The sequence below is a fragment of the Copidosoma floridanum genome, unplaced genomic scaffold (genome assembly GCF_036245765.1).
Source record: "Copidosoma floridanum isolate Cflo_tuat_1 unplaced genomic scaffold, Cflo_Japanese_pri ptg000004l, whole genome shotgun sequence".
NCBI classification, from domain to species: Eukaryota; Metazoa; Arthropoda; class Insecta; order Hymenoptera; family Encyrtidae; genus Copidosoma; species Copidosoma floridanum.
This window is the reverse complement of record NW_028321881.1, coordinates 9,731,978-9,758,780: the sequence shown is the minus strand read 5'-3', so window position 1 is coordinate 9,758,780 and position 26,803 is coordinate 9,731,978. Positions and strand designations below refer to the sequence as shown.

At 32.0% G+C, this 26,803-nt stretch overlaps 1 protein-coding gene across 1 annotated transcript in view; it reads left to right on the top strand.

Moving 5' to 3' along the window:
• Window positions 1-26,803, top strand: part of shtd (anaphase promoting complex subunit 1) — a 901,519-nt gene that overhangs the window by 180,285 nt on the left and 694,431 nt on the right. The window contains exons 4-5 of the mRNA XM_089595858.1: window positions 14,411-14,481; window positions 14,556-14,671. Of these exons, the coding sequence (XP_089451984.1) occupies window positions 14,411-14,481; window positions 14,556-14,671 (187 nt within the window). The remainder of the gene's footprint in view (window positions 1-14,410; window positions 14,482-14,555; window positions 14,672-26,803) is intronic.

The window sequence follows — 26,803 nt, the reverse complement described above, 5'->3', positions numbered from 1 at the left end:
CGGCCTATTGCCTTTACTACCCTTGTGAACGCCGTTAGATTTATTAGTCCCCTGTAAATATTGGTATTGTGGGGATTATTTTAATTAATTCCGTAATCGAGTAGTATATATTTACCTCATACTTCCGGTGATGTGGCGATCTGTGTGTAGCTCCACCTGTTGTTTGCTTACACCTTCCCTAGTTATTTTCAAAATTTCTGAACTCCTACACCGGTCCAGCTTTTCTTCTATCTTTGTTGTGGAATTCTCTTTCATTTTCTCCCCCCTCCCTTTCTGGCCATCTCCGGAGCAACTCTGTCTCCCTTCTCCAAATGCCAAGCTGATGCCTAGTGGGCCCCCTATCCGACTCATCCTCTTCCTCTCCACTATCATTACTACGCAAGGGCTCTATATGTGATTCTGAGGCTTCGTTTCCTCCAATTATTTGCTTAGGGCCCTCTTTTTTCTTATCTCTTAGCACGACCGTTTTCATGCCCTTAAAAATTTTTCCAAATAAGTCTTTTGTTTTTTTGTTCGACTTTTCTAACTCTTTGACTGCCTTGGGATCGTGGCAAAATTGTAACCATAAACTATCGTCTGTTACGACCTCTGCGTCTGCTAAGCGGTCCACCGACCCACCTTCAACGTTACCAATTTTTCCCGACTGCATTTTGTTTTATTTTCCTTGGTTGTTTTTTGTTTGTGGTTGTTTTTTGTTTGTTTAGTTGTATTTGTTTATTATGAGCCTATTTGATAAATATTATCAAACTTGGACAGTATTGTAAGCAGTACGATCCAAAGCATTTCCGAGTCCGTAAACAAAGAGTCCAAAGAAAAATATTGCTACCAGAAGGTGCGTGGTGTGATGTAGTTTCGTGTTTTAGCTCTCCCTTGTCTTATTTCCTGACGGTGCCGGTCTCCTAGATGGCTGCTGTGCGCCCACGCTGGTACTTGACACCTGCTCGTTTCTCACGTGTCTCGCCGATTGTGTCTTCTTAACACTGTATTTTTTCTCTTTTCTTGTTATTATTTACTGTTTCTTTTTCAAATTCTTTTTTTTTTTTTTTTTATTTCACTTTTCTTTTCACGATAATTTTTTTTATTTTCACTTACACTGCACTGTGGGTGCTTCTTGACGACGAAAGAAAACAAAAAAATTAAAAATTTTTCATCACTTTATCGTACACAACTCGCCACACGTCGAGCGCCATAAATTGGGGGTCGAGTTATCTACAACCTCCTGTTACGTTGGAATTGTGGAGTTTCGGGGTGTAAGAGGATTGAATACACGTGAAAGAAAGTATATGTTCGTTTATTAGAGTCTCCAAGTGAGAGCAGTCGCTTGCGTGACGTTAGATTCGGAGGCTGATCGGAGAGAGAGAGAGCGGGAGAGCTGATAACGCTCGGGCCCGCCGCCGAAAAGTGATCATCATACTCTGTATCCGCTGCTCATGCGCCGTGAGAGGTGAGTCTTGGGCGCGAACTTACAAAGAATCTAGATACTGTACGTCACACTTTTTTTACTCTTTATTACTTACCCTAAAATCGATCTATTTGCCTTTCGGGTGGTATGGAAAAAAAAAACTTTATACAGCTAAAAGATGGTTTACAGTGAGTTGTAGGAGCTACCACTTGCGATTGCTGGCTACAGCTAGTTTTAGCTCATGTACAGTTTGTGTAGACAATAGCCTACCGATTTACTATAGACTGAGCCAATACAAATCTGTAGAATTATCCCTTATATTGTAAGGGGTGCTGGATCGGTAATATATTGAGGGCTGGCCGTGGGGGGCACTTAGAAATGTAGGCGGGCGCGGGAGGGCTAACAAAAAAATAAGGGAGATTCGTAAAGGGTCAAAATAACGGTGAAATTACTAGAATTTTTCCTTATTTTATGGATGAGCTATAGTGGACTGTGGGGTAGGGGGATAAAGACTTAAAAACTAAAACTTATATTAGAGATAACTTTTTTTAGCCTTTTCGTAGAAAAAACAACATTAAAAACCATTTTTTTGATCGATATGAGGAAAAAAAGATTTTTTTTTTGTAGTTTGAAATAACAAAAAAATCAATTTAGTTTTGGTAATAGTTACCACTAACTTTAATTTTGCATTTTCATTTTAAGTACTTTAATCTTCAAATTGTTAGATGTAGACTGTGTTATCTTTACGAATGTCTTTTTTATTAACTAAACGTATTTTTTGTGAAAGAACATAGGCACAATAGATTTAAATAACTTTTTAATTTCTAATATATTGATGTATAATTAATATAGTGAACCATTCCACAGATATATAAGGCAGCATTAAGTTTTTACACTGACGCAAGCGATAGGTAAGCGTTAAAGCCAGAATACTGTAGACCAGCTTTGCTCTCACCGAGATATCATATAAGCTGCGAACTTATGTAATTTTAATACGGTTTTCTATTTTATGTTTTTTACTTAAATTTGTCTACATTTGTAATTGCTTATCATTGTCTAGTAAAAGTAAATTTTAGTCTGTGCAAATGATTAAACAGAGATACTTATTACGTTGTCTCTTAGCATGTGTAAGTGGAAAGCTTGAAAGTAATTGTTTGTAAGGAGTGAAAAACACTCTCTACTAGAAGAGAGAGACTATAGTTGAGTGCAGATGCGAGTCCGATTTCTATTACTTATCAAGTATTAATTTATGTTACTATAATAAAAGGGTATATAACTAGTGAAAACAAAGTATACAAATTACAAAAGGCGTTTTATGGTTTAAAAGAAAACCCACGAACTTGGTGCGAAACATTTAAAATTTTTATTAGAAAAAACTAAGTTTTGTAAGAAGTAATTATGACTTTTGTTTTTATATGAATAATGAAAGTACAGGTTCCGTATGTATTTTTATATTTGTTAAAGATTTATTAATACGTAGCAAAACTGAAAAAAAAAATAGTCGAAGCATAATGAAAGAAATTGTTTGTAACAGATGATTTAGGTGAAATTATTCATTACATGAACATTCAAGTAGAATACAATAAAGAAAAAAATGTTAAGACAGTAAGTCAACAAAACTATATAAAATCACTGGCTGGAGAGAGTAATGTAAAATATGCAAAACCATACTTAACCAATCTGGAAACCAGATTCAAATTAGAAAGAGCTGAAAATTTTAATACAAATGTTAAATATTAAAAGTTAACTAAAAAACTCTTATATGTCAGTTAAGGCATAAGGTCAGATGTAACATTTAAAGTTCATTGTTGAAGTAGATTCTAAAACTACTTAGAAATATTACATCATCAGTATTTAATGTACATCTTAAAAAACTTGTATGAAATGAAAGATTATGTATAAAGAAAAACTTATGTACAAAAGAGGTAAGACAAATAAATTATTAGATTGTATAGTAGATTCTGATTACGTTTGTAACAATACAGATAAAAAATCAACAGCAGGATTTGTAATCAGAATGTATAATAGTGTTATTTTTTTGTGAAACACGTTAGAAAACCAATGTAACAAAATACACTATATTTTCTGAATCTACAGCATTATCAGAAATTACAACTAAAACATTATTCATTAAAAATCTGTGTAAAGAAACATTCAAAATAAGTTTTGACAAGCCAATAAGTACGTGAAAAGATAAATCACAAGTGGAACCTATAGCAAATTTTTTTAATTTATCTAAAAATTAAAAGCAGAATTAGCTGCAATATTATTATGTAAATAATGAGTACAAAACATTGGTATAATTTAAAGTAATTAAAAAAAAAAAAAACAAATTTGGCTAATAAACTAACTAAAAGTCTATGAAAGGAAAAGTTTTCAAAGAACAGCAGCATGTCAGGATTAAGAAACTAAGAAAAGTTAGAAAAAAATCAAATTGATAGTTAGAAAATAAAATGAACATATGAAATAATGATAAAATTGGAAATAGCTAAGACTGTTAATTCAAAGAAGCTCTCTGTAATGTAGTAAATATAAAGGCTCGTTTGGACAAATGATTAGGAAAAGACAGTTGTAACGACATCTCTCAGTATGTATGAGTAAAAAGTTCTGAAAGCAATTGCTTGTAAAGAGTGAGGATCACTCACTATTAGAAGAGAGAGAGAGAGAGAGACTGTAGTTAAGTGTTAGAACCAACCGCACTCTTAGCCACGCATTGAAGTTGCTTCACTGTATTTACGATTAACTTATTTTTTTCCTAATTATATCAAATATTTATTAAAACTCTAATCTAGTGTCGATAAATTTTATTGTTGAAACAAAAAACATTTTGTACACACCACAATTAACAAGGACAATGCACAATTCAAAATAAATCGTAAAAATACTTAAGGAAAATGAAGTAAAGTTATTTCGTGGATTATTAAATACAAGATTTAGCTTTGTTATAAGCTTTTAAAAAATAAAAATAACTGAAAAGTTACTGAAAAAAGAGTAAGAATAAGACTTTAGTTGGAAATTTAATAAAATTTAACTGGAAAAAAAATTTACAACTATCTGAACTATTACAGCTAGCAAAACTATTGTAGAATGACAATAAAAATGCAGCACATCTGACTTTAAATGGTTTTAAGTTATTAGTATTACTAAAAAAATTACGCTGTCCTGATATGACTAAACACATTAATAATCAGACAACAAGAATTTTTATACAGTTACTTACTTTGTCTCCATGTTTTAGAAATTGTGTTTTGAGAAATCAGTATATTTTGTTTCGAAATATTTTTAAGTGAAATACATAAAGAATAATGATTTATTATATTTAAACGATATGCCTACAAACTTTTAAAAAAAAATTTCTCTTGCTGTTTTCTTTAATAAAAAATAAATATTCAAAAAGTTAAGTATCATTGGTTGTGTGATTAGGTAAGATGTAGGAAATGATTTGTTTGGTAAATTTTTAAACAATCGATAGTGTTGCTATAGAGTAATAATTAGTATAGAACGAGTTTTTTTATATGGGAAAGATTAGAAGCAACTCTGTTTAATTCTTTTGACTGTTTATAAGAAATAAGAACATTATTCCTTTTAAAAATTATTTTATTGGATAAAGTTTACATAAGTTTAAAGTCCATATTCACAGAAGAAGTACCTTCGAAAAAATCACTTATTGGTTTATATTGTTGTATTTTTTTATAATTAGCTAAAAGAGTAGACAATTTTTTTTTCTGAATTACGTAAAATGATTATCAATCAATAGAATTTATCAATATTTATAAGTGACTACAAAAAAGAATAATTGAAATATCTCAAAATACGTCAGATACAGATAGTATATCTTGTAAGTAGATGCACAAAGTGGTAACATCCTAAAATACAAAGTGTTAATAATGTATTCAGAAGTACTGCAATACTTCCTACCTTAAAGACAAATGTCATTTCAATTGACTTAAGTTATAATTCAATTGAAACACTGGTTTGCGTTTGCGCTGAGAATGCCTTGATGGTTCAATAGTGTCCGGTGGTTCTGTTTTTTTCGACATATTCCTGCTAGCTTTTGTTGGTGTTTCAGAATGAACAATAACAGTTTTATTGAGTGGCAACTTAAATGTACTTGTATGAGTCGTCAGTAACCGATGCAGCAGGAATGCTTTGGTTTAACTTTTGTCCTGGTCATGGCGTAACCTATGTGTTAAGAAGTAAGGGTTCAAGATGATTAACATAATTTTTCCACATTGAATTATCCTCTGCTTTTTCAGTATGAGTAACTGGAATGGAACATCAGCTCTCATCCAATGACCATCGCTTAAATTTTGTGCCACAATATTGTCATTTATTTCAAAATTGGTGTCCTTATTGACTAAAAATTAGTTTCTTAAGCCTCTTATTGGCTGGGTACAAAATGTGCCATACTCAATCTTGTTAAGTCGAATTTATTCAAAAATTCGTTGCCGATTTGTACCTCCACAGAAGATACTCCTATTGTACTGTGCAAAGCCGATTGGCAATGAAAAAGATATCCAACTATAGTTTTTTGTTTTTGTTGCCCTTCAAAATAAACAAGTTTGTTTTTAAATGTTTTAATTGTGTTCTTCACTTTACTGAATCTCACAGGATGATATAAGGCAACTAAGTAGTATGTCACATTATTCTTGCCTAAAAACTCATGTAATTTAATCGAAATAAAAACAGAGCCAGTATTTTTTCCTATAGAAATGGCTCGGCCCAATGATGGAAAATATCCTTTAAACGCCGAAATTATAAATTAAGTCGCAATGTTACGTATCTCTTTTAGATTTACCTACTTGGAATGAGCGTCATTAATAATGAAGTACATAGAACTTTGAATTAGACCTGAAAAATTCGCATAAATACGTACAGTAGGCAGATCTGACCATTCCCAAATGTCCCTTTGGTGGATCGCTGCCATGTCGTAATCATAATTTACACCTATTAGTAACGTTTTTAATGTCTGTGTTAATCCTGGGCCTGCACATTCGCGATGGGGCAGCACTTTAACTCTTTGACTCTACTAATATGACTAGACAGTCATTACATGTAGATCGTAAAGCATTTACGGACAAAAAAGACAAATGTCTTGGAGACAAAATTAAAGTCGGAATAACCATCCAAGTTTCTATTATGAGAACTGGTCAAACTAAGACTTAACAACAAATCAGCACGTTGGTTGTTATCCCCCTTAATAATTTTATAATCGTAGCCCCGTAAGGAAACTGCCCACCTTTACAGACAGTTTTCAGAAATTTGAGAAATTCCTTGCTTGTTCCTGAAAGTAAAAACAAGAGGCTTATTATCCTTCTTAAAAATGAAACAAAAACTAAACAGTGAATAATGGAAATCATCGATTTTAAATATGAAAACTAAAGCTTTACGATTTATTTGTACTTATTTTTTGGTAAGCGTACGTGATTTAAATGCAAGTGGCCTTTCAGAACCATCAGGCATTACATGTAAAAGAACAGCAATAATATGTGTTGGTGACGCATCGCACAATACCTTCATTGGTGACTTAGGGTTGAAATGCGTCAACATTTCATAGAACGCTAATCAATATTTTGCATTGTTAAAGCATTTTCACAATTTTTTGATCAGCACCGTTTTCTATCTGTTCTTAGAAAATTATAAAAGGGGCTTACCAGCATAGCACAATTTTTTATAAACTTAGAATAAAAGTTTATCATACCCAAAAAACTTTGTTATCTTCTAACTTTCTTTGCTTTTGCAATATACTAAATTGTCTCTATTTTGTCCTCAATAACATGTAGACCCTCAGGATCTAAACCACAACCTAAACAATTTATCTAAACTTTTCTCATCTCCCATTTTCTTATAGTTAACGCCAGGTGCCGATGAAAAACGTTAAGCCAAACGAGTAGAATAAAATAGACCTTTGTTTGTGGTGATGATTGTTAACGCTTGTAACGTGGCATAAAGCTCAATTTGTTAATACGCTCGTTTTATTACACTGGTACTAGAATTTTAAAGGTGACCAAACGATCGCATTCTTTTTTAACTAATTCTTCTACCGCATACGGTACTGTTCAAATTTTTTCTAAAACTATTGTGGCATTTTCTCTGAATAATGTTTTTAAACTTTTTCACATTATACAATCTTAGCTTACCGAAAAAAACTCTTGAAAACTCTGACATCAATTTTAACTATGAAAATACCACCTGAGTTGCTATATTTTTTAATAATAATTAATTTTTACAGCCTATCTTTACCTACAACCGGCACACTTTCTCACAGCAGTACAAATAGTTCTAATGTTAAAATATTCCTTTTATGAGTGATGATTACCTATACGGTGCCTAATGGCCACATCACTGCTCCTATATAACTCTTAAATCAACGCGAGGATAAATTTAATTTATTTTAGTGAGCCATATTTTTCGAATAAAAACCTTGAGATATTGCTGAATTTACCAAACCTAATTTCGAATTCAATTATAACATTCTTAACATTTAAAGTCACTGTTATGAATTTTATTTCAGCATTAATGTAGTTTGAAATTAAATACAAGTTATCTTTTACGTCATCCCTACTTTTACTCGACACATCATTCTGTACAGTATGTTTCCTTTGATACTCAAATGGCTTTTTCTACATTTAATGTTGTTGCTATCAACTTTTCACGTGTGAGCTAAGTGCCACATTTAATTATGTATACTATATACATACTCACGGTATGTACAGTTTGACGATACATAGTTTGTACATTTGAAACAAAAACACTCGATACCTGAAGCTTGCTTATTTACCTTACTGGAACTTCCCTTGGGTCGCTTCTTGTTTAAAACCTACTTGGCCTTTGTTTGCTTTCTTCTGCAACTTAGTTGACTTTACAAAAATCATGGAATTTCCTACTTGTAGCATATTGGCTACATCATGAGTTTCTCTTGTAACAGCATTTTCTTAGTAGAATCACAACGTATTTCCCATACAAATTTATCACGCAGATGACTATTATGCTCTGCTGCAAAATTACAATGCTTTGATAATCGCTACAGGTTTGAACACAATTCTCTAATCTTTTCTTCTTCCTTGCGTGACCTCTTCTTAAACTTGGAACGTTTGGTAATTTCACTGAGCGCTGTCTGTAAATGTTTTTTCATTCAATCCACCAATGCCTTATACTCTTTAGAAGCTGATTTGTCTAGAATGCATGTATTTTTTAACAGGAACCTTGTCAAGAATAGGGCTACCTTCTTACTTTCGTTTATCGAATTAGCTTAAAAATGAAGCTCCAATCGCTCAATCCATAGCTTCCAGCTGTCTTCCATGTCGTCAAACGGTTTCACGGTTCCACCCATGCCTTGCCGAGCCATTGCATTGCGATTTTTTTTTTAACTCGTTGATTTCACTTTTAAACTTTGAAATAATTGTTGTTTTTTTTTTTTCTTCTGGGTTACCGTGACAGCCTATTGGCCTCATCGCTGGCGCCACCTATTCACCACCTATGTGTGGGAATGTATTACCGCATCCGTTTACCAGTCTCTGATACCGCCCGTATGTCATACCATGGGCATGGTAGGGTATCTGTAGTAAAACACCGTGCCAGTTAAGCTGGCACTTTCTGCACCCATGGCGCATAAGGTCCACTCGCAACTGTGTAGCCTTTCCGTGGAGAAGACTCCGTATTTCAGGACATCCACTTATTGCTGGTTAAGCCAGCGCTCTCGGCCAAAGTATCGGGTCGAAGTTAATTAGCATCCCTGGAGAAGCCTCATATTTTCAGGGACCACTCCTCGCCGGTAAGGCCGGCGATCTCTGCCTAGCATCGGATCCGCTAATTCCTACCTGTAGCCCTAACACCGTTAAAGAGGCAATTAATTATAAATGTGTTCTACACTTTTATTTCTCTGTGTTTTACTCTTTTTGTCACGCAAGCAAAATATCTGGCCTTCTCCTTGCAATCTTCCTTGTGATGGTTGTAGCTATCGCATTGAAAGCGTAGCTTCGATTGATCGTCTTTATAATATTTCTGAGCTACATGCACGTGCCTCAGGCATCTGTAGCATCTAAGGTCATTAACAACCTTGTCGAGAATCATCTCTTTTTTCAAGCATATTATTATTTTTCGCTTTTACTGCCTTCAACGATGAAAGAAAACAGTCTTAAGAATTAGCTTCTACTTTTATCTCGGATTAGTCCTTTTATACTTGCTCAACAACTAACTTTATTTTAATCCTGCTTGTATAATTTAGGCCAATCTTGGTGCTGTTGCTGAAAAAGCCGACAGCACTGGCATCACCACTGACCATCAGTATTGTGTAAATGTAGTGTATGTTTATGCAAGAAATGTAACCGCCTTTTTTCTTTTAAGCCTCCTCATGTGATTCTGACTGCAAGCAATGGAATTTTCGGTAAGTTCTCGCAAACAGTAAAAAGAGTTGATTATTATTATTGTCATCATTCTTTTTTTTAATTCAAGGTCATCCAGAATGCCTCAACGCGTGATAGTAAAGTGTACGAACTTCTTTTTATGTGGGACTTGCTGTCTGCCTGAAAAGATTTTTTTCTATGATGTCTGTAGCAGTATTGACTGAATACCCACTAAACTGGCAGGACCTTTCACTTGGAACGCTCGGCTCGGGATCTGTTTTCACATTAAAACTTTAATCTGGGTCCACCGAGTGTTGGCTGTTGACGTGGCCTTCCATCTGAGTTTTATCACCGTTAGGATGTGGCCTTCCCTTTTATTTGTCTGGTTATCTTTTGCTATGCAGGTACATCGATTCCTGTTGCTTTCATAGCTGTTGACCGTAGCAACTCAGTGCAGCTTGATTCCACAATCGGTGTTCTGCTTCTGTTCTTCAAGACTTTATCTGCACCTCATAGTCACCTTGTTTTTAGTATCGTCTAGGACTTTTCTGAACTTAGGGCAGCCTCTGCTACCTGCTCTATGATAAGCTGTTATTTCGCAATTGAAATATAAGGTTTCCTCGTTGCAATCTTTCTTATGGTGATTGCAACTGCCGCATCGAAAGCACAGCTTTGACCTGTTCTCCTCATAGCAAGTCCGAGCTATGTATCTACATCCCAGACATCTGTAGCATCTGAGGACTTCGACACGTCTTTTAACTCGGCAGCTAGTAAAGCATAACTTGCAAGCTCCTCATTTTTTATGTCTTCTGGGTATCCGTCTTTCCAGTATTCATCAGAGCTACTCTTAACTCTCTCTTGTTTTTTCGCAGCAACGTCACTATTTTTCTCAATAATGAGTACCAGGAAATCTTAGACAAATCATCTTTAGCTTGCACAAGGAGATTTTTCATATTTTTAAACGCTTCACAACTGTCCTTGAATTCGTACAGTAGGTTCAGAAGCACTTTCATGCCGTCTTTACTCAGGTTTGCTGTATTTGTGTTTGTTGTTGATGCCACTTTTACCACATTTTTAATCACCAGTTCGAATTCTGTAATAATAAGGTTTTTGTTTGTCTACTTAACATTTAGCTCTGCTTATTTTCCGGTGGTGTATTCTTGATGTGTTTTGGTGTTGTGTTTATAAATCTTACAGCGTTAATATCTATCACTCGACTTCCAGTGCTTAGCAGTCTTCCACATCCATGACTAGACACGGATATGGAGCCCTGCTGTAAGTGTTTTTCATCGTCTCTTGGAGCCTTTCAGATGCAATGATATCAGGAGTAGCCCGGTCTACCACTATCTTTGTGTAGTCACATAATCACACGGATGCTGGTTCTGAAGATTCAGGTGCCCTTGGCACAAAAAATTTATATGTATTGATGTATTGATTTTTTCCATATGTGGTCCCAAAGATCTTATGTGTTTCGCACTGCTTGGTGAAAGACAGCGCTATCCTTTCTTTAAAACAAACAACTGGAAAGGGTGTGAGTCAGCCCAGTGGCTTTCCTGTTACCAGTAAGGTCACCTCTTGATCTGGCTGACCGGGAGTTTCCATCCCTCCTCAGTCCCAGTGCTGGGGATTGCCGTGGCATTGTGTAAATAATTATTTTGTAGAAAGTGTATATGTAGTGTATTATGGAAATTCACGACAAGTGCCTCAGAGAATGGCTACCAGTTATGCAAACTTCTAGTCAGCTCCTGACTCCTACAGCATTTTTAGAACGAAGTTCTTTATGTCGCGTACTCGGGGGGCTGCAATTTTAAAACCAACAGTTTTTTTTTTTTGAACCGGAAGTCTCTTTCTCTCAAGTTCCCCCCTTACCCCGTCCCCCTCACCTACTGTTCTCTACACCCTTTCCCTCCCCCCACTATATATGTATACCTGCCAACCGTGACTTGTTACTCTTCTGCACACCTTTGCCCACCATTCCCTCTCACACTCCCAAGCAATTAATTTTTTAACAAATTTAAATTTATTTTCCCACAATAATTTTTCTTCTTTGACTTTGAATTTTTTTCTTTTACAATTCTAAAAAAAAAAAAAAAAAAAAAGTAACATTTGAAATAGAGTTGAAGAACGTATCAATGGTTTTTAAAGGCGCTTATTTCGAATTCGACGAACAAATTATGTTACTATATCACATAATTTCATAAATGAAGTAATTCATTAAATCAATCATAAATGAATTGTGAAAGATAATTATGTAAATATATTTCGAGTTTCATATCATTTTAATGGTTTTTAAGGGCACTTATTTTGAATTTAATAAACAAATAATGGCACAATGTCATTGAGTAATTATATAAAAATAAAACAAAAATTGTATTAATGGGCTATAAAATCGCAAAAAAATAAGTTAAAAAACAATTTTTTTTTTTAATTTAATGAAATTAAATATGAAAATAAAATGAAATAAAAAATGGAAATAAAATGAAATAAAATTACAAAAGACAGGAATAAATAAAATCGGATGAAAAATAAATGAAATAAAAAAGGGAATGAAAAAAAAAGATTAAATATGAAAACAAAAGAAATTAAGTAAAGGAAATACAAAACAATGAAAAAAAATATAAAAAAATAAAATATAAAAAAAAAAAAAAACAAGAAATGAAAAAAATAAAATAAAACAAGAAATAAAGAAAAAACTAAAACAAGAAATTAAAAAAAAAAAAAAAACAAATGAAAAAATTATAAAGGAAATTAAAACAACAAACCAAGGGTTATTAATGGGTCATGGGACCCACGGTAAGAACGAAGTTCTTTAAACATGAGATGAGTATAGACACAATTTCTCAGGTAACAAGGGGGTCGCCAGTTCCACAGGAAGAACGGAGCTCTATAAACGTTAGTACTGCATTCATGTTGTTTTCCAAAACAAAAACTTGAAAAACGAATAAAATAAAGAAAAGAAGAGAACGTCGTGCATAAATACAGTACTCACGAAGTTCAACCATTGTGAGTACTAAACTATTGTTTTTTCTTTATTTTATACGTTTTTCAAGTTTTTGTTTTAGTAAACAACATGAATGCAGTACTAACGTTTACAGAGCTTCGTTCTTTCTGTGGGTCTGTCAACCCCCTTGTTACGTGAGAAATTGTGTCTATACTCATCTCATGTTTAAAAAACTTCGTTCTTACCGTGGGTCCCATGACCCATTAATACCCCCTGGTTTGTTGTTTTAATTTCCTTTATAATTTTTTCATTTGTTTTTTTTTTTTTTTTTTAATTTCTTGTTTTATTTTTTTTTTTTTAAGCACGAAAGTAACTTTGAATTTCAATGCTCAAACACACAGTTATCGTTTATTTCTACACCTGTAGAATGTCTAATTCACTTTCTAGCGAAAAAAGTTCATATTTTTTTATCATGTTGTATGACTATTGGAAATCTAAAAAAAATTTACTTTCAAAAAATGTAATACTATCCACAGAAGTTTTCCACTGTTGTCGATCAGTAAAAATATTTTCTAATGATTTTCATAAAATTACAACATATTATAAATTTATTTCTTACTTAAATAATTTAGAAATTTCAGATCATTCTTCACAAACTCGATTTTTCTCATGACTCTCTGCTGTGATATTGCTGAAATATCATATTGAAATAAAAAAAACAGCAAGTAATTCTTATATGTTGTTCTTTTGAAACAAGAGCCCTTTAAAAATGTGGAAAAATTGCATGACTAAAATTTAACTAATTTTAAATTATCAACATCAAGGCTTAACAGCCATAAAATCATACGTTTATTAATCAGCGTTTTAAATAAAAGATACACATTTAATGTGCTGCGGAGAAGTACTTTTAAATGCTTCAGTGTCTGATTTGGTCGACACATCCTTTTGGGAAGATCTCTGGCTAAAACAAGACTCCTACATTTTATGACTTTTCAAAATCCTCCTTCTTATAAATTTTACTTCTTGTTTTTCGACAAAACCATGGTATTTACAACTTGAGCGTGCTAGAAAAATCTATGAAATATTAATTTATAAGCACATTTTTTAAAGGTAGTAATTTTTTTAATTAGATAACTTCATAAATATTTAGGTTCGTGTGTTAGTAAAAATTTAGTTCTAGAACATTATTTAAAATTAATTAATGAAACCGTTTTATCGTAGAAGTTTTCGTTTAAATTTCTGTACAAAAATGTTCTATTAACTTGGTGTTATTTAAGCTTAGAGAGAACTAAAACGCAGATACCAGTTTTAAATAAATTACATTTATGGTGAAAAGAGGTATATATGTGTGACCTTCATGTTCTGCTTAATCTATATTTTAGGTATAACAGAAGCGCCACTAAGTAGTGTTCATTGTGTTACATAGGAAGAACGATGATGGTTTTAAATTAGACTTTAGTTTTAATTAGTCTCGTTCTACATCTCCACAGATTTGTCAATAAATCGTCAATAAACGTTATTACAGAATCAGTTAATTATGAATTAATTCATTATTAAGACTACATTAGATACAAAATGAAAAATATGCCTCTTCCCGTAAACAGTAGCAATAAAAAATCATTTGCCATAATACAGCGATTGAATTCGTGCAAAGCAGTTCCTAAAATGATTATGATAAAACAATAAATAATATTATTAAATAATATACAATATATTTTTCAGGTCACAGCAATATGGCCTACTAAATACGGAATTCTTTTGGACACCTCAGTTCCAGTTGGAAATATTCACCGGTATATTTATAATCTTAGTTTATCAAGTGATAATCTACAACTCTTAGACTAGTACTTGTTTGTTGTTTTTTTAGGTCAAAGGTGTTAGGTCCAGCAAAAAACATTTTTTTTACTGATGAATCAACTGTATCCTCAGTTTATTCTTTAACTCATCCTTTAGATGAAATTTTGCCTGTTCTTTTGAAGCGAGGTAATATATTTTTTTCTATTTTGTAAAGTAGTGGTAGCAATATTTTTGCTTTAATTAGTTATTAAATAGTACTTTTAAAATATCAAAATCGTGTGACAGTATTATCCTAAATTTTATTTATTTGTTTAAGGGGTTATATGCATAGTTATATTGCTTTCACTAATGTCATACAGTTTTTACATAAGTTTTACTTTTTTTTGAGAAGAAAAAATCGAAACAAATTAATAAATTACAAATTTATTTTTTCTAAACAAATCCGTTTCCAATTGTGTGCCTTAATGCTTTCAAATCAATGTAAGAATTATTCTTTCGTACATTTTCTGTATTTTTTTAGACATTTGACGTAGTTCATATTTTAAAAAAATAACATTTAAGCTAAATTTCTGAAAAAGCTTATGCTCATATGTAATTATTTTCAAAACATGCGACATTTCAAGAAAAATTTTTTATTCTGAATTTATAAATGTACATCTTACATATATAAAATTAAAGGTTGTTATTTCATTTTTTTAAACTCTTGTCTATTATTCAATCTCAGTAATATAGTTATTATTATCGTTACCTTAACGAAACTGTAAAAATAGTTATTTTATGCCCATTCTGCATTCCTTGAGGAATATAGCGTTTGTTTAGTATTTGAAGATAAAGTTGTCAATGCATCATTTTTAAATCAATAATTCCAGTTTATCGAAGAAAATCAAAAATTTTTGCGACATTTTTAAAATTTCTCTTCAATTCCATAAAGTGTACATATTACAAAAAACCTCTTGAAGCCATAAACCTTATTTGACCTTTGCATAAGACATATGGTGAAGGGTTACACTGTCCACAATTATGGATACATGCACATGTTAAGCACGTGTAAATATATATATATATATATATATATATATATCTACTTATATTATATAGTTAATTTTGTGGGGCGTTTCATACGAACTCTCTACAACCCTTACACGGAACCCTTCCCCACAGACCACCCACACCACCCAAGAGGCAAATAAATGGACTTTATGCATACGAATGATTACGAATAAATTTATTGTTACAACTAAGAGTAAGATTATATATTAATTTATGTCACTGTATGTAAATTGTCTGCATTTATATATAACCTTCTTAGCATATGTATTATATCTTTTCAACACAAATCCTTTTAGTAGCAGAGACACTAGTACATGATTGTTGCTCAGCTGGACTGTGTACAGCCGTCGCGTCGGTCCACTTGTCTGAGTGTATTCCTCAAATGCTAACAGCAGCTAATTTACCTATAGGTCGTCGTTGTTACTAGCTGTGCTACTGTCAACCGATAGTAACTGTCGGTAGGCTCCGTATCTATAATAAACTGTAAAAATAAACGCAATTATTATTGGTTTTTAGTTTTAAGTTTGGATTTTTATAATACATTCAAACTCTCTAAATAAAATTTTTTTATGTTGATGTACAGCCATATTTATATATATTTTCAATAACGAAGGTTGCTTCCTCCAACGCTGTGATTAGCTGAAATTTTTCGTCCATAAAAACACACCTCTACCTCTTTCTTCCACCATGTATATATCGAATTTTGACACTATCGACTGCTACCCTGCATGACACGTGCGCACGTATGCACACAGATATACACACTTTTGCTTTCTGTCTCTCTCTCTCTCTCTCTCTCTCTCTTTATCATCCTGCAGTTAGCTGCTTCTGCTCTGTGCTGATATACATACATCCGCTGTGCTTGCCAGTTCCCACTTGGCCAGCAGCCGTGCACAGCACGTGTGTGTGCATGTATACTTAACTGCTTGTAGACGAATATGATAAAGTATATCTATGTATTCGAGCTGGCAGCAGCGTAAACTCAGCTCTTTTCAGGAGAGAGAGAGAGAGAGAGAACGGTATTAGTATATCTATATAGGTGTGACGGAAAAAGCGTTGCGCTTTGAAAATTTTTACTGCCCAAGTGGAGAGTCCAAACTTCGTATAAACCCTTCTGTTAACAATCTTTGGCTACAAACGAAGATTGCCGTAATACACAACAGACAGTGAATGTCGCTTTGGGACGTTGAATACAGTTTTTTTTTGTAGATATTATCGAAATCTATGACTTACATTCGTCGTTGCATGAAACATACGTAAAAAATTATAAATCGCTTAATTGTAACGTTTTTTTTCACTTTTTATTTAAAAAAAATCTCAATTTGACATGTAACCTTACAAATAAATAACATAAGATTGCTTTTATAAGTAAATGATCTGTAGAAATTTTCCAATTAGTTTTCGTATGATTGATGGCTATCAAATAAACTAATTAAATGTTAAAATCGAGTTTATTAATGACAAAAGTAATTGCCAGTATTGCTGCACATTTGCGCTCCTTTTATCTTTTTAAATATTCTCCTCGCTAACTGTAATGAATGCCTTTAAGTAAACAAACCGCGTTAGTCCTGAATAAAAGATTCGTAAAGAATAATAAAAAAAAAACAATTATTTTATGTATTATTAGAACCTTGTATAAACAAACCATTAATAAAAAAAATGAAAAAAATTGTAAACTTTTTTAAATTCTTTTAAAAATAAAAAAAAATAAACAAAAAAGTTATGTAAAAAATAAATAATTTATCTCTTAATTTAAAAAGAAAAAAATTAGTCATAATTGAGTAAATATTCATTAGTACACAAAAAAGCAACTACTAAAAATTATTTATTTCTAAGTACTGAAAAGAATTACTAAATTGTATGGAAAAAATAGTAAGTTAAACACACAATTTATTGATTGAAATAGTGTATAATCGAACCTAATCAATCGATAGACAGTCAACAAATATCACAATTGAAGATGAGTTAAAAACCGCACTATAGCAAGAAGGATGAGGTTAATCTATGATTAGGATCGTTTATAGCAGAATGAATAGGGTACTTGGCTGGTGTGCAAAAGATAGCTGGCTTAGTTCTCGAGAAATTTCTTCTGGTTTTTTCTATTTTCTTGGAAAATTAGGTGTAGAAATAAGTATCATAATGTAAAAAAACTTTCATTCTTTGAATATGCGCTTTAATGGTGTAGTGTTACGTAATAGAGTTGGCGCGATAAATTAAAATATTTACTTTTGTTGTACGTTTTCTCAAAGTTGTTGGTTTCCATAATCTGAATTTCTTATGTTACATTTTTTTTTTCATGTATTAAATAAAAAGATTTTTTCTAATTTAGAGTAGCGGAGAGTTAGTGCGCAGAGGGTGAAACTCCACTGATTTTTTTCTAGATTATACAGTTGTTAGTGCGGAGTATACTACATAAACGCCCCTGTGGCCACCCAACATACGAGGTCAGTTTTAAAAATAAGGTTGATTTTCAAATTTTGTGGGCTACGTTCATTTTATTGTCGATTTTTTTATTAAGTTACGTTGGTACTATTATAATTAGTTTAGTACTATTATTACTATTATTATTGTTTGCATATTATTGGCTATATAGCATATTTAGTTTATTTGGGAGAAGCATAATAGGTTAGGAGTGTTTGATACGCTTGGCGATTTTTCTTATGGAAAAAAATGGAAGAAAGAGATTGCATTCATTTTTGTGTTAAAAATAGAATCAAGTGCTCAAAAACACTTGAAATGCTGACTGTGTAATAGGGTAAGAGTACTTTAGGTCAAATAAATTTGTACAAGTGGTACACGCTTTTTACAGAAAGTCGAAAATATGCGAATAACCATGCTCGCCCTGAATGCCCTAACACATCAACAACTAATAAAAATGTTTAAAAAGTGAAGATAATCGTTATAGAGAATCATCAAATTACGATTAAAAAGTTGCTGAGGATGTCAGCATATTAGTTGGCTCATGCCATGCAATTATTTAAAAAATTTTGGACATGAAGCGCGTGGGAGTGAAGTTTGTTCCAAAATTGCTGAATTTTTACCATAAATACTGTCGCATGAGCATCGCTCAGAAATTGTTCAATGACATCAACGGCTATCCACATTTGTTTCAAAGGATCATAACTAATGACAAACCACGGGTACATGGTTATGACATCGAAATATAAGTCCAATCGTCCCGATAAAAGAGTCTAGGAGACCCAAGGCCAAAAAAGCACGCTAAGTTCGATTAAATGTGAATGTTTTGCTGACTTTTCTTCGATAACTCTGGCGTAGTGCAAGATCATGTGGATCATCTCAGCTCAAATTAAAATTTTTTTTATCGATTACGGACAATATTTGTTTTAATTTTTCTTCCAAATATCTCTTCGATGATAGTTTTTGTTCTTTGAAGGGCGAAGATCCTTAGAAACCTAATCCTTTGTTAAAAAAATCCACTAGTTCACTTTGCAAAGATGGATTATCTTCCGAAAATCCAGATGTACCGTCACTGCTCCCAACTTTTATATCAGATTCTTCACTTGGAGAATCCTCCTTATGTAGTGTCTAAAAAAAAATTAGACTAAAACATCGACATAAAATTCTACGAGAGGTTAGGTATGTCTGAACTCAGTATAATAACTGAAATATTGTACGTACCAATTCTGGTAGTTCATTTTCTCTCTCTTTTGTATCTTCTTTTTTTATACTTTGATAACTTTAAGCGGCAAGAAGAACAAATTTTTTGTTGTAATGCATCTGACGAAATTGCCAACTCCAGTTTCAAAAGTTAGTCGTCATTTACTGTCCTCAAATCAGAAGTCTTTGTTGTTAGATGTTTGAGATTAAAAGAATTGAAACATCTGTCTGATCGATAACTAGTATTTTGCATTTTACGTGCCTCTTTCTGTGGCATTGTTACAAAGTAAAAATTATTTAACTTTAAATTACAACGAGTAAGAATATGTCTTGGTAGCAGACCAAAATAAATGCACAGCTGATCCAAAAGCCAACGAACTTGTAGTACGGGGAATGTACGCGAGTAGCGTGGGTAACAATTTGAATCATAGATCGTACTGTAGGCAGGCTTTCCCCTGAAATTTTAAAATTCCAAAAAATCAAAAAAAAGAAAAATCTTTTTTTTTTTATAAAAGCAGACAACTGATAAAACAATAAAAAACAAAGTGGCGATAAAAAAATTTGAAGAACAAAAAACACTCAACGTGTTGATATTACGTCTAGCGTCGTTATTATTAAATTTTTGTCTAGTGGTTAATAATTTTTTTTTTTCACTCTTCTGTGCTTCCACGTCAAATCCCCTCTTCTTTTCTTGATTGTTCTAGTACCATTACTTCTTCACTCTTACCATCCAACTTTTCTGTAAAATGTGATCTCCAATCCTACATTCTTATTTTCTTATTTATTCCTTCTTTCCTTTTTCTGACTCTGTTTGTATACTTCCACACTTTTCCTCTCGATGTTGCTTTCCTCAATTTTTCCTCTTCATTTCTTTGCAGCCTTATCCTTTTTGCACTGGACCAATTTCTGTATTCCTTTTTTCTGCTCATAAAGTATAATCTTTCTACTTTCTTTTTCCTCCATAGTTTCATTGTCTTCCTTAACTTTTTTTCTTAGCTTTCCATTCCTTGTCATACCATCTCCTTTCTTCCAATTTCCATGTTATTCACTGTTTCTAAACCTTAGGCACTGATTTTTTTACCATTTCTTTTATCTCGCCCCACCTTTCATTTACTTCGTTTCCGTTTATGTTCCAATCGTTGCATCTATCTTGGAACTAGTCAATTATTTCTTGAGACCATTCTCACGGTGCTTCTCTTTTCTCATCCTTTTCCTCTTCTGTCGTTTCTATTTTTTCCTCTAAATACACTTCCATCGGTAAGTGGTCTGAATTCCGTATTTTGTCTGATTCTCATCAGTTTAATTTGATCAAAAGCCTACTGATTTCTTACAACATAATCAATTATTGTTTTGTCTCTGCTGCCAATATATATGAAATCTCCTTCTTCCCCTTGTTTGTACATTTACTTTTCCCCATCCTTCTTCTGTAATTTCTTTAATCAACCTTTTTCCTTTCCCATTCATTGTTTCATCCTTGGATTTCCTTATTTCTGCTTCTTTACTTTCCCAGTCTGTTTCAGTAATCTATCCTCCTTTTCTTCCTCTTCTCACGTTCCAGTTTTCTACAAAAATAACACTTCCAGCAGCTTGCTCTCCAATATTCTCTTTTATTATTTCCACTATTTTTGTTACATTTTGACTGTATACTCCAATCATTTTCCACTCCTGTTCTCCATATTTAATCTCTGTCATTATTATAGTTTTATTCCATACTTCAAATTTTTTTCTCTCGATCTTTTTGTTTAGTCCTGTAATAATTCTTTCCCTTGCTTTCCCTTTCTTATGTTCTCTTGCCGCTGATACGAAATTCCATTCGAACTTTCTCGGCATCTTACTTTCTAGATCCGACCATTTATCCTTTTCCAGCCACGTTTCTACTAACACTATCATGTCAAAGTCATTTGGATAAGTCCACAACTCATTGTCCTTATTTAATACACCTGCTATTTTCCAAACACATACACTTATATTACACCTACTCCTCCCCTCCACCTGTTTTTCTTTTTGCACCCATCATTCTTTTGACTTTTTTGTTTTATTTTCTTAAATCTTTTTCCTATCTTCCGTAAATTCGCCGCTCCAATCGTTATATCTAAACCATTGCTTGTTGATCATTATTTTCATGTAACCAACTGTTATGATTTTTCCTTTGTTTTCCTCTTCTTTAGATTTGTCCAGTATCATTTTCTGAATTTTTCTTTCTTTTCCAGTTAAATCATTTTCAATTTTTATCCCTTTTTCCAGCTTTATCTTGTTTTCCATGACTCTATCCTTCATTTCCTTGTTTTCTAATTCTACTATCACTTATTTCCTCTCTTCTCTTTCATTATTGATAACTATTTCATTGGCCTTTTCTACCTTAACCTTGACGTTTATTTTCTGTGCAATTTTATTTTTCCGCTTTTTTTTCTAAATTGTCTTTTTCAATAGATGCCCCTCTAATCACTATATTTGTTCTTCTTTTTTCTCTTTCACCTTTTTCTTTTTCCCATCTTAATTTACTAACTATCTCTTCTACGATTTCCTCTGTTTCGCCAATTCCTGTTTCTCTGTACCCCATTTGGTTTTCTCTTTTCGCCATTCTTCTTCTCTGTTTTCTAATCTGATTAACACTTCAAGTATGCTTTCTAATCGCTTTATTATTGTGCTTAACTTGTCATCATTCTCTTTCCCTTTACCGTCTTTATGAAAATTCAGGGTAGTTTGTGCGTTACTCCTTGTGTTTACATTTATTCCCGCCTTTGTTGACATTTTAAGGAATTTCTGCTCTGTCGGCAGTAAATGAAATCTTCTTTATCTACAGTACGGTTGGTAAACCAGGACCCTTGTTACCGATACTAGTCAATTCTGGTATCTTTCTTACCAACTGTCTACAACAACGATACTTACTTTATCAGACATCTATATTTTTGAGGTTATCTCCTTTGTTATACGATCCTCTCCACTATTTTTTATACACCCTTAAATTATTTACTGTTGTCCATGTACAGGTGTTTCTTTTCCACTGTGAAACTTATTTATCCACTTATCTTCGTCACATGACCTCTATTCTTCTTTTTGTCCTTTCTCACCTCACTTTTTCACTTTTTCACGTGTTCACTGTTTTCTATGATTTTTTCACTTTCACAGCCACTTTTTTATTTTTTCACGTCTTCTACTTTTTGCTTCTGACTTACTTGCTGCTCTTCAAAGACAATTCTTCTTATTTTTACTGCCTTGCTGCACGCGTTTTCACATACATCTGTTCTAACTATCAATTACTAATCTCACTCCATCCATTTATTTTATTTTAATTTCTCTTCAATTTTCCACTTACACTATTCTTGCTTACGGTGTACAACTCTATGCGCCTTTATTTTATTACTTAACACTTATTTATTCTTTATTATTTATTTTCTTTGCCACTCTAGCTTGGACACGTCCTCTCTCCTACGCGTACCAAACGGAAGTCCCACAAGTGTATTATATTTAAGGGGGACTACTTCGAAAGGGACTAAATAGATATTTAAAAAAAAAAAAAAAAAATTCACCTTATTTTTTGAACAAACCTCGTATACTCACCGACCTCTGCTAAATATTTCTAGTGTTTTATCATACAACGTATGGAAGAAGGAATATGTGTGGGGGTTGGCATGAAAAGCACTGGAAGCAATATACACACAAATATACTAGTGGGGCTCCACCTTTTGCACGCTTTGCCTGCCAAATCCTAATACTTTGTCTTTAAGTGAAAATTGTGAGATTTAATTTAACTACTTTGTTTTAATAATTGCTATTAATATTAATAATATTTCTGTAACAATTTAAAATAAATAGAATTTTCACTTATAGTATCGGAAATTACTAAAGTAATTTATACTTGATACTTTTTTCTGTTAATAATAAAGCAGATGCAAACAATAATGTTGGACACAATTATTAAAGGCTTGTAAAAACAAGCCATTTTGTCGAAGTAAATGTTGAATGCCCAGTTTGTTTTGCAAAACTTTGGCAATGCCAAAGACAATGATTTAATTGTTGTGAACGTAGAATAATATGTTGACCTGCTTTAAGTCTGTATGATAATAAATTGAACCAAGGATTAATTAAAAACGATGATGATTTCAGATATTATATCCGATATGACTATTATATTTTCTTTATTGCATGATTAAGTGCCAATGTTATTAGTTAAAAAAAAGCTTTGTAGAATGAAAAAATTCAAGGTCAAGTTTGTTACATTACATCTAAATCTATTATAAACAATAAGATAATTTTTCTTACATTGAATTATACATGCATTACTTCACTCCTGGAGGAAAACCGTTAAAACCTAATTTCATTTTAACTATGTATTAATATACTAATATAAATAAGGAAACAAAATTCACATGCTAAAAAAAACAAACACTTAAACCAAACAAGGATATAGAACGTCTTCAAAACTATGAAATTTACTTTTTAAGAAAACATAACAAAAATCATCGATACAATAAACCTGCAACAGCAGAATGTGGAGCTATAGTTGTTTTAAGTTAAAAAAATATTGGAGACTATAACTTATGTGTGTATCCAAATGATTTACCACATGATATATTGAGTCAAGCATATTCAAATAAATTAACTTAGCATGTCATTTCAATGGTTTTTCCTTTACTACTTTTATCAGAAGATGTAGGATGAAGCGCTTGTGATAGGCAAAAAATTACTATAGGAACACAAAATCTCACCTTGTCACAATATTATGTGTACAGAACTTCTTATTAACTAAAAATTAAAGTTTTCAGTCCTATACTTTAAGCTGGAACATTAACGCAACAATTTTTTAATTTTTTTAATAATGAAAAAATATTGAGGATTAAATGCAACCAAGGTGTAATAGATATAATACGTAGTGCATTAAATTATTTGAAAAATTCATAAACTGATGAAGTAGGTAACACTTTCATTTTATCTCCAACATATGTAAGTGGTTTAAGGTATCTGCAAAAACATTACCAAGATACAGTGCTAATAAAGTAAAAATTTAAAAAACCTGATTTATTTATTTTACCTACATGTAATCCGAAATAAAAGGAAATACAGTCAGTTTTAAACAATTCCTTTAGAGATACCACTCCGAATGACATACTGAATATTACTTCCAGATCATTTAATTCATAACTCAGATTTGTATCAGATGACATAAGCAAACATTATACTTATGTTTAAATAATTAAACAATAGGTTGACTTAACATAGTGTCCTCGAAGGGCTCAGAATTATTTTTTATAAGTAATTTCAAATCGTATTAATGGAAAAAAATGTTTTAAAATGTTGATAAAAGGTTGACGGAATACCTTGTAGTATTTTTAAAGATGCTGCTTTTGCTTAGGGTATAGCTATATCATACTAATATTAACATGCGGCAGCGCCTGGAACTGTTTTGCATGCATTTGTTTACCTGTATATAAGCATCTGACACTGTTTTTTTTTATTTAATTGCAAAAGTAATTTGTCGATTTCTCTGAAAATTGATTACAATACCAGTTTCATAGTATTGCGTCATGTAAAAAAAAAAATTGGAAAAATTCTACATACCGTTTTGTAATTAGTTCTATTTGTATGTGACTCCTCATAAGATTACGGGTCAAATTGAAGTTTTTTCAACATTCAATATCTAAAAAACGGTGTTGTGAAACGGTCTCAAACTTTTCATGTGACTTTCTAACATCATTATGAGCATCCTAATGAAATTTTAGGAAGGTTGTACCCAAAACGCTATGTGTGATCAACGTCCCGAAATGTCTGAAGATATTTGTGGCAAAAATTTATGGAAAAAGCTTCAACTATTTTTTATTGAAGTTTTTCAAGAAGATAAAGAGAATAATGCTTTATTACAGCTAAATTTAATTTTACAATTTAAAGATAAATTATGCAATGATTATTTATAGACTACCAGAACTAACTTTATCAATAATTACCAAAGATAATAAAGGGAAACAAAACAGTTATAAATTTAAAAACACAATTAAAAAATTTTTTTGTAATGGTCAATAGTAAACAGACAAATTTTTCAATTAAATAATTGAAAATGCAACAAGATAACATTTTATTGATTGCCGAGGAGGTTCTGCAAAAATATTTCTGTACAAAGTATTAGTTTCTCATTTTTTCTATGTAAAAAAAAGTTTTTTATATGGCCTGGACTAAAATAGCTTCGATATCATCACTCAAGAGAATAACAAGTGATAAAACACTTTGATTACCATTGGGTGTGACTAACATTAAAAGTTCTTTTGTAGAATATAAATCTAATAAAAACAAAATTTCGTGAAGTAGATGTAGTTATTTGGAATCAAGCTTCATTGATCCCTGAAGAAGCTTTGAAAACTGTTGACAAAACTTTGAATAACAATAATAATGACTTGCCGTTTGGTGGCTTATATCAAATATTTCCAGTGCTCAATCATAGGTGTAAAACTTCAATGATTACCAATACTATAAAATACTTATTCTTATGGAAAAACTTTGAAATATAAAAATTGAAAAACAATATGCGTTGCATAAGTGTTGAGTTAGCTTTGTTGTTTATAAAGATTAGAAATGAAATAATCAAATTATTTGATGTTCCTGAAAAACGAAAAATCCAAGACATTTTTTTATGAAGATACACTATGTATTATATACAATTTTTTATTAAAATATTTATGAAGATCAAGACTGTTAATGATTACCTTAAAAAAAATTTTTTAACAATTCCCTATAAATTATCTTATATCTTGAACAACAAAATTGTATCTTTAATTATAGGCATTAAATGTACGTACTACAGCATAAATTATACAAAATATAAAGGCAGTCAAGGTATACATTTTTTTTACGTAAAAATTAAAAAAAAAATTTTCTAGTTAATAGAGACAGAGAAAGTTATTACTTAAATGATGATTTTACTGTCTATTGTTTGGTATTTTTATCATGTAATCATTAATTACGATCAATAATTTTATTTTAACAACTAACATAAAAGGTATTAGATGGAGCTTTAAATATGGGTGGGGCCTGTGAGAGGGCGAAGTGGATCTTTATTTTCGTAGGATATTTTTTATTAGGTTTATTTAACGGAGAAATTTTTTTTTTTTTTTTTTTTTAAGGGAGCTAAAAGAAAACTTAAAAATTTTGATGGGCAACAAAGAGGAGGGGTGGGTGTCTGAATTGGGTCTTACAACTACATAATACATATGTGAGTGCGTACGCGCGCACATAAAAAGCTTCGATGGCGTAGTGGTTCGCGTTCTAGCCTCCTAGCCGAAAAAACTTGAGAGATCGTGGGTTCGATCCCCCTCGAAAATTACCGAGATTTTTTTGAGCTTTTTTAATGGGATTAATACTAAAGATGCTGAAATACTACTTACCCGATTTAAAAAAACAAATGGTCAATTTTTCTTGTCATGTCATGACCTTTATGATCTTTCTTCTTCACCATTTTTCTATCTATTGGATAAAGTCACTATTGGTTTTAAGAGGGTCGGTAAAGTGAATAAGATGGTTTTTTGTAAAATATCTTTCTTTTAAACTGAATAATTGCTGTTTCTAGTAGGATGGACGACCGAGTCGTCTGATGGGAACATGAAATACCCGTTACTTGAGGCAAATGATGGTAGTTACGGAAAAAAATAAGCGCTGGAATCC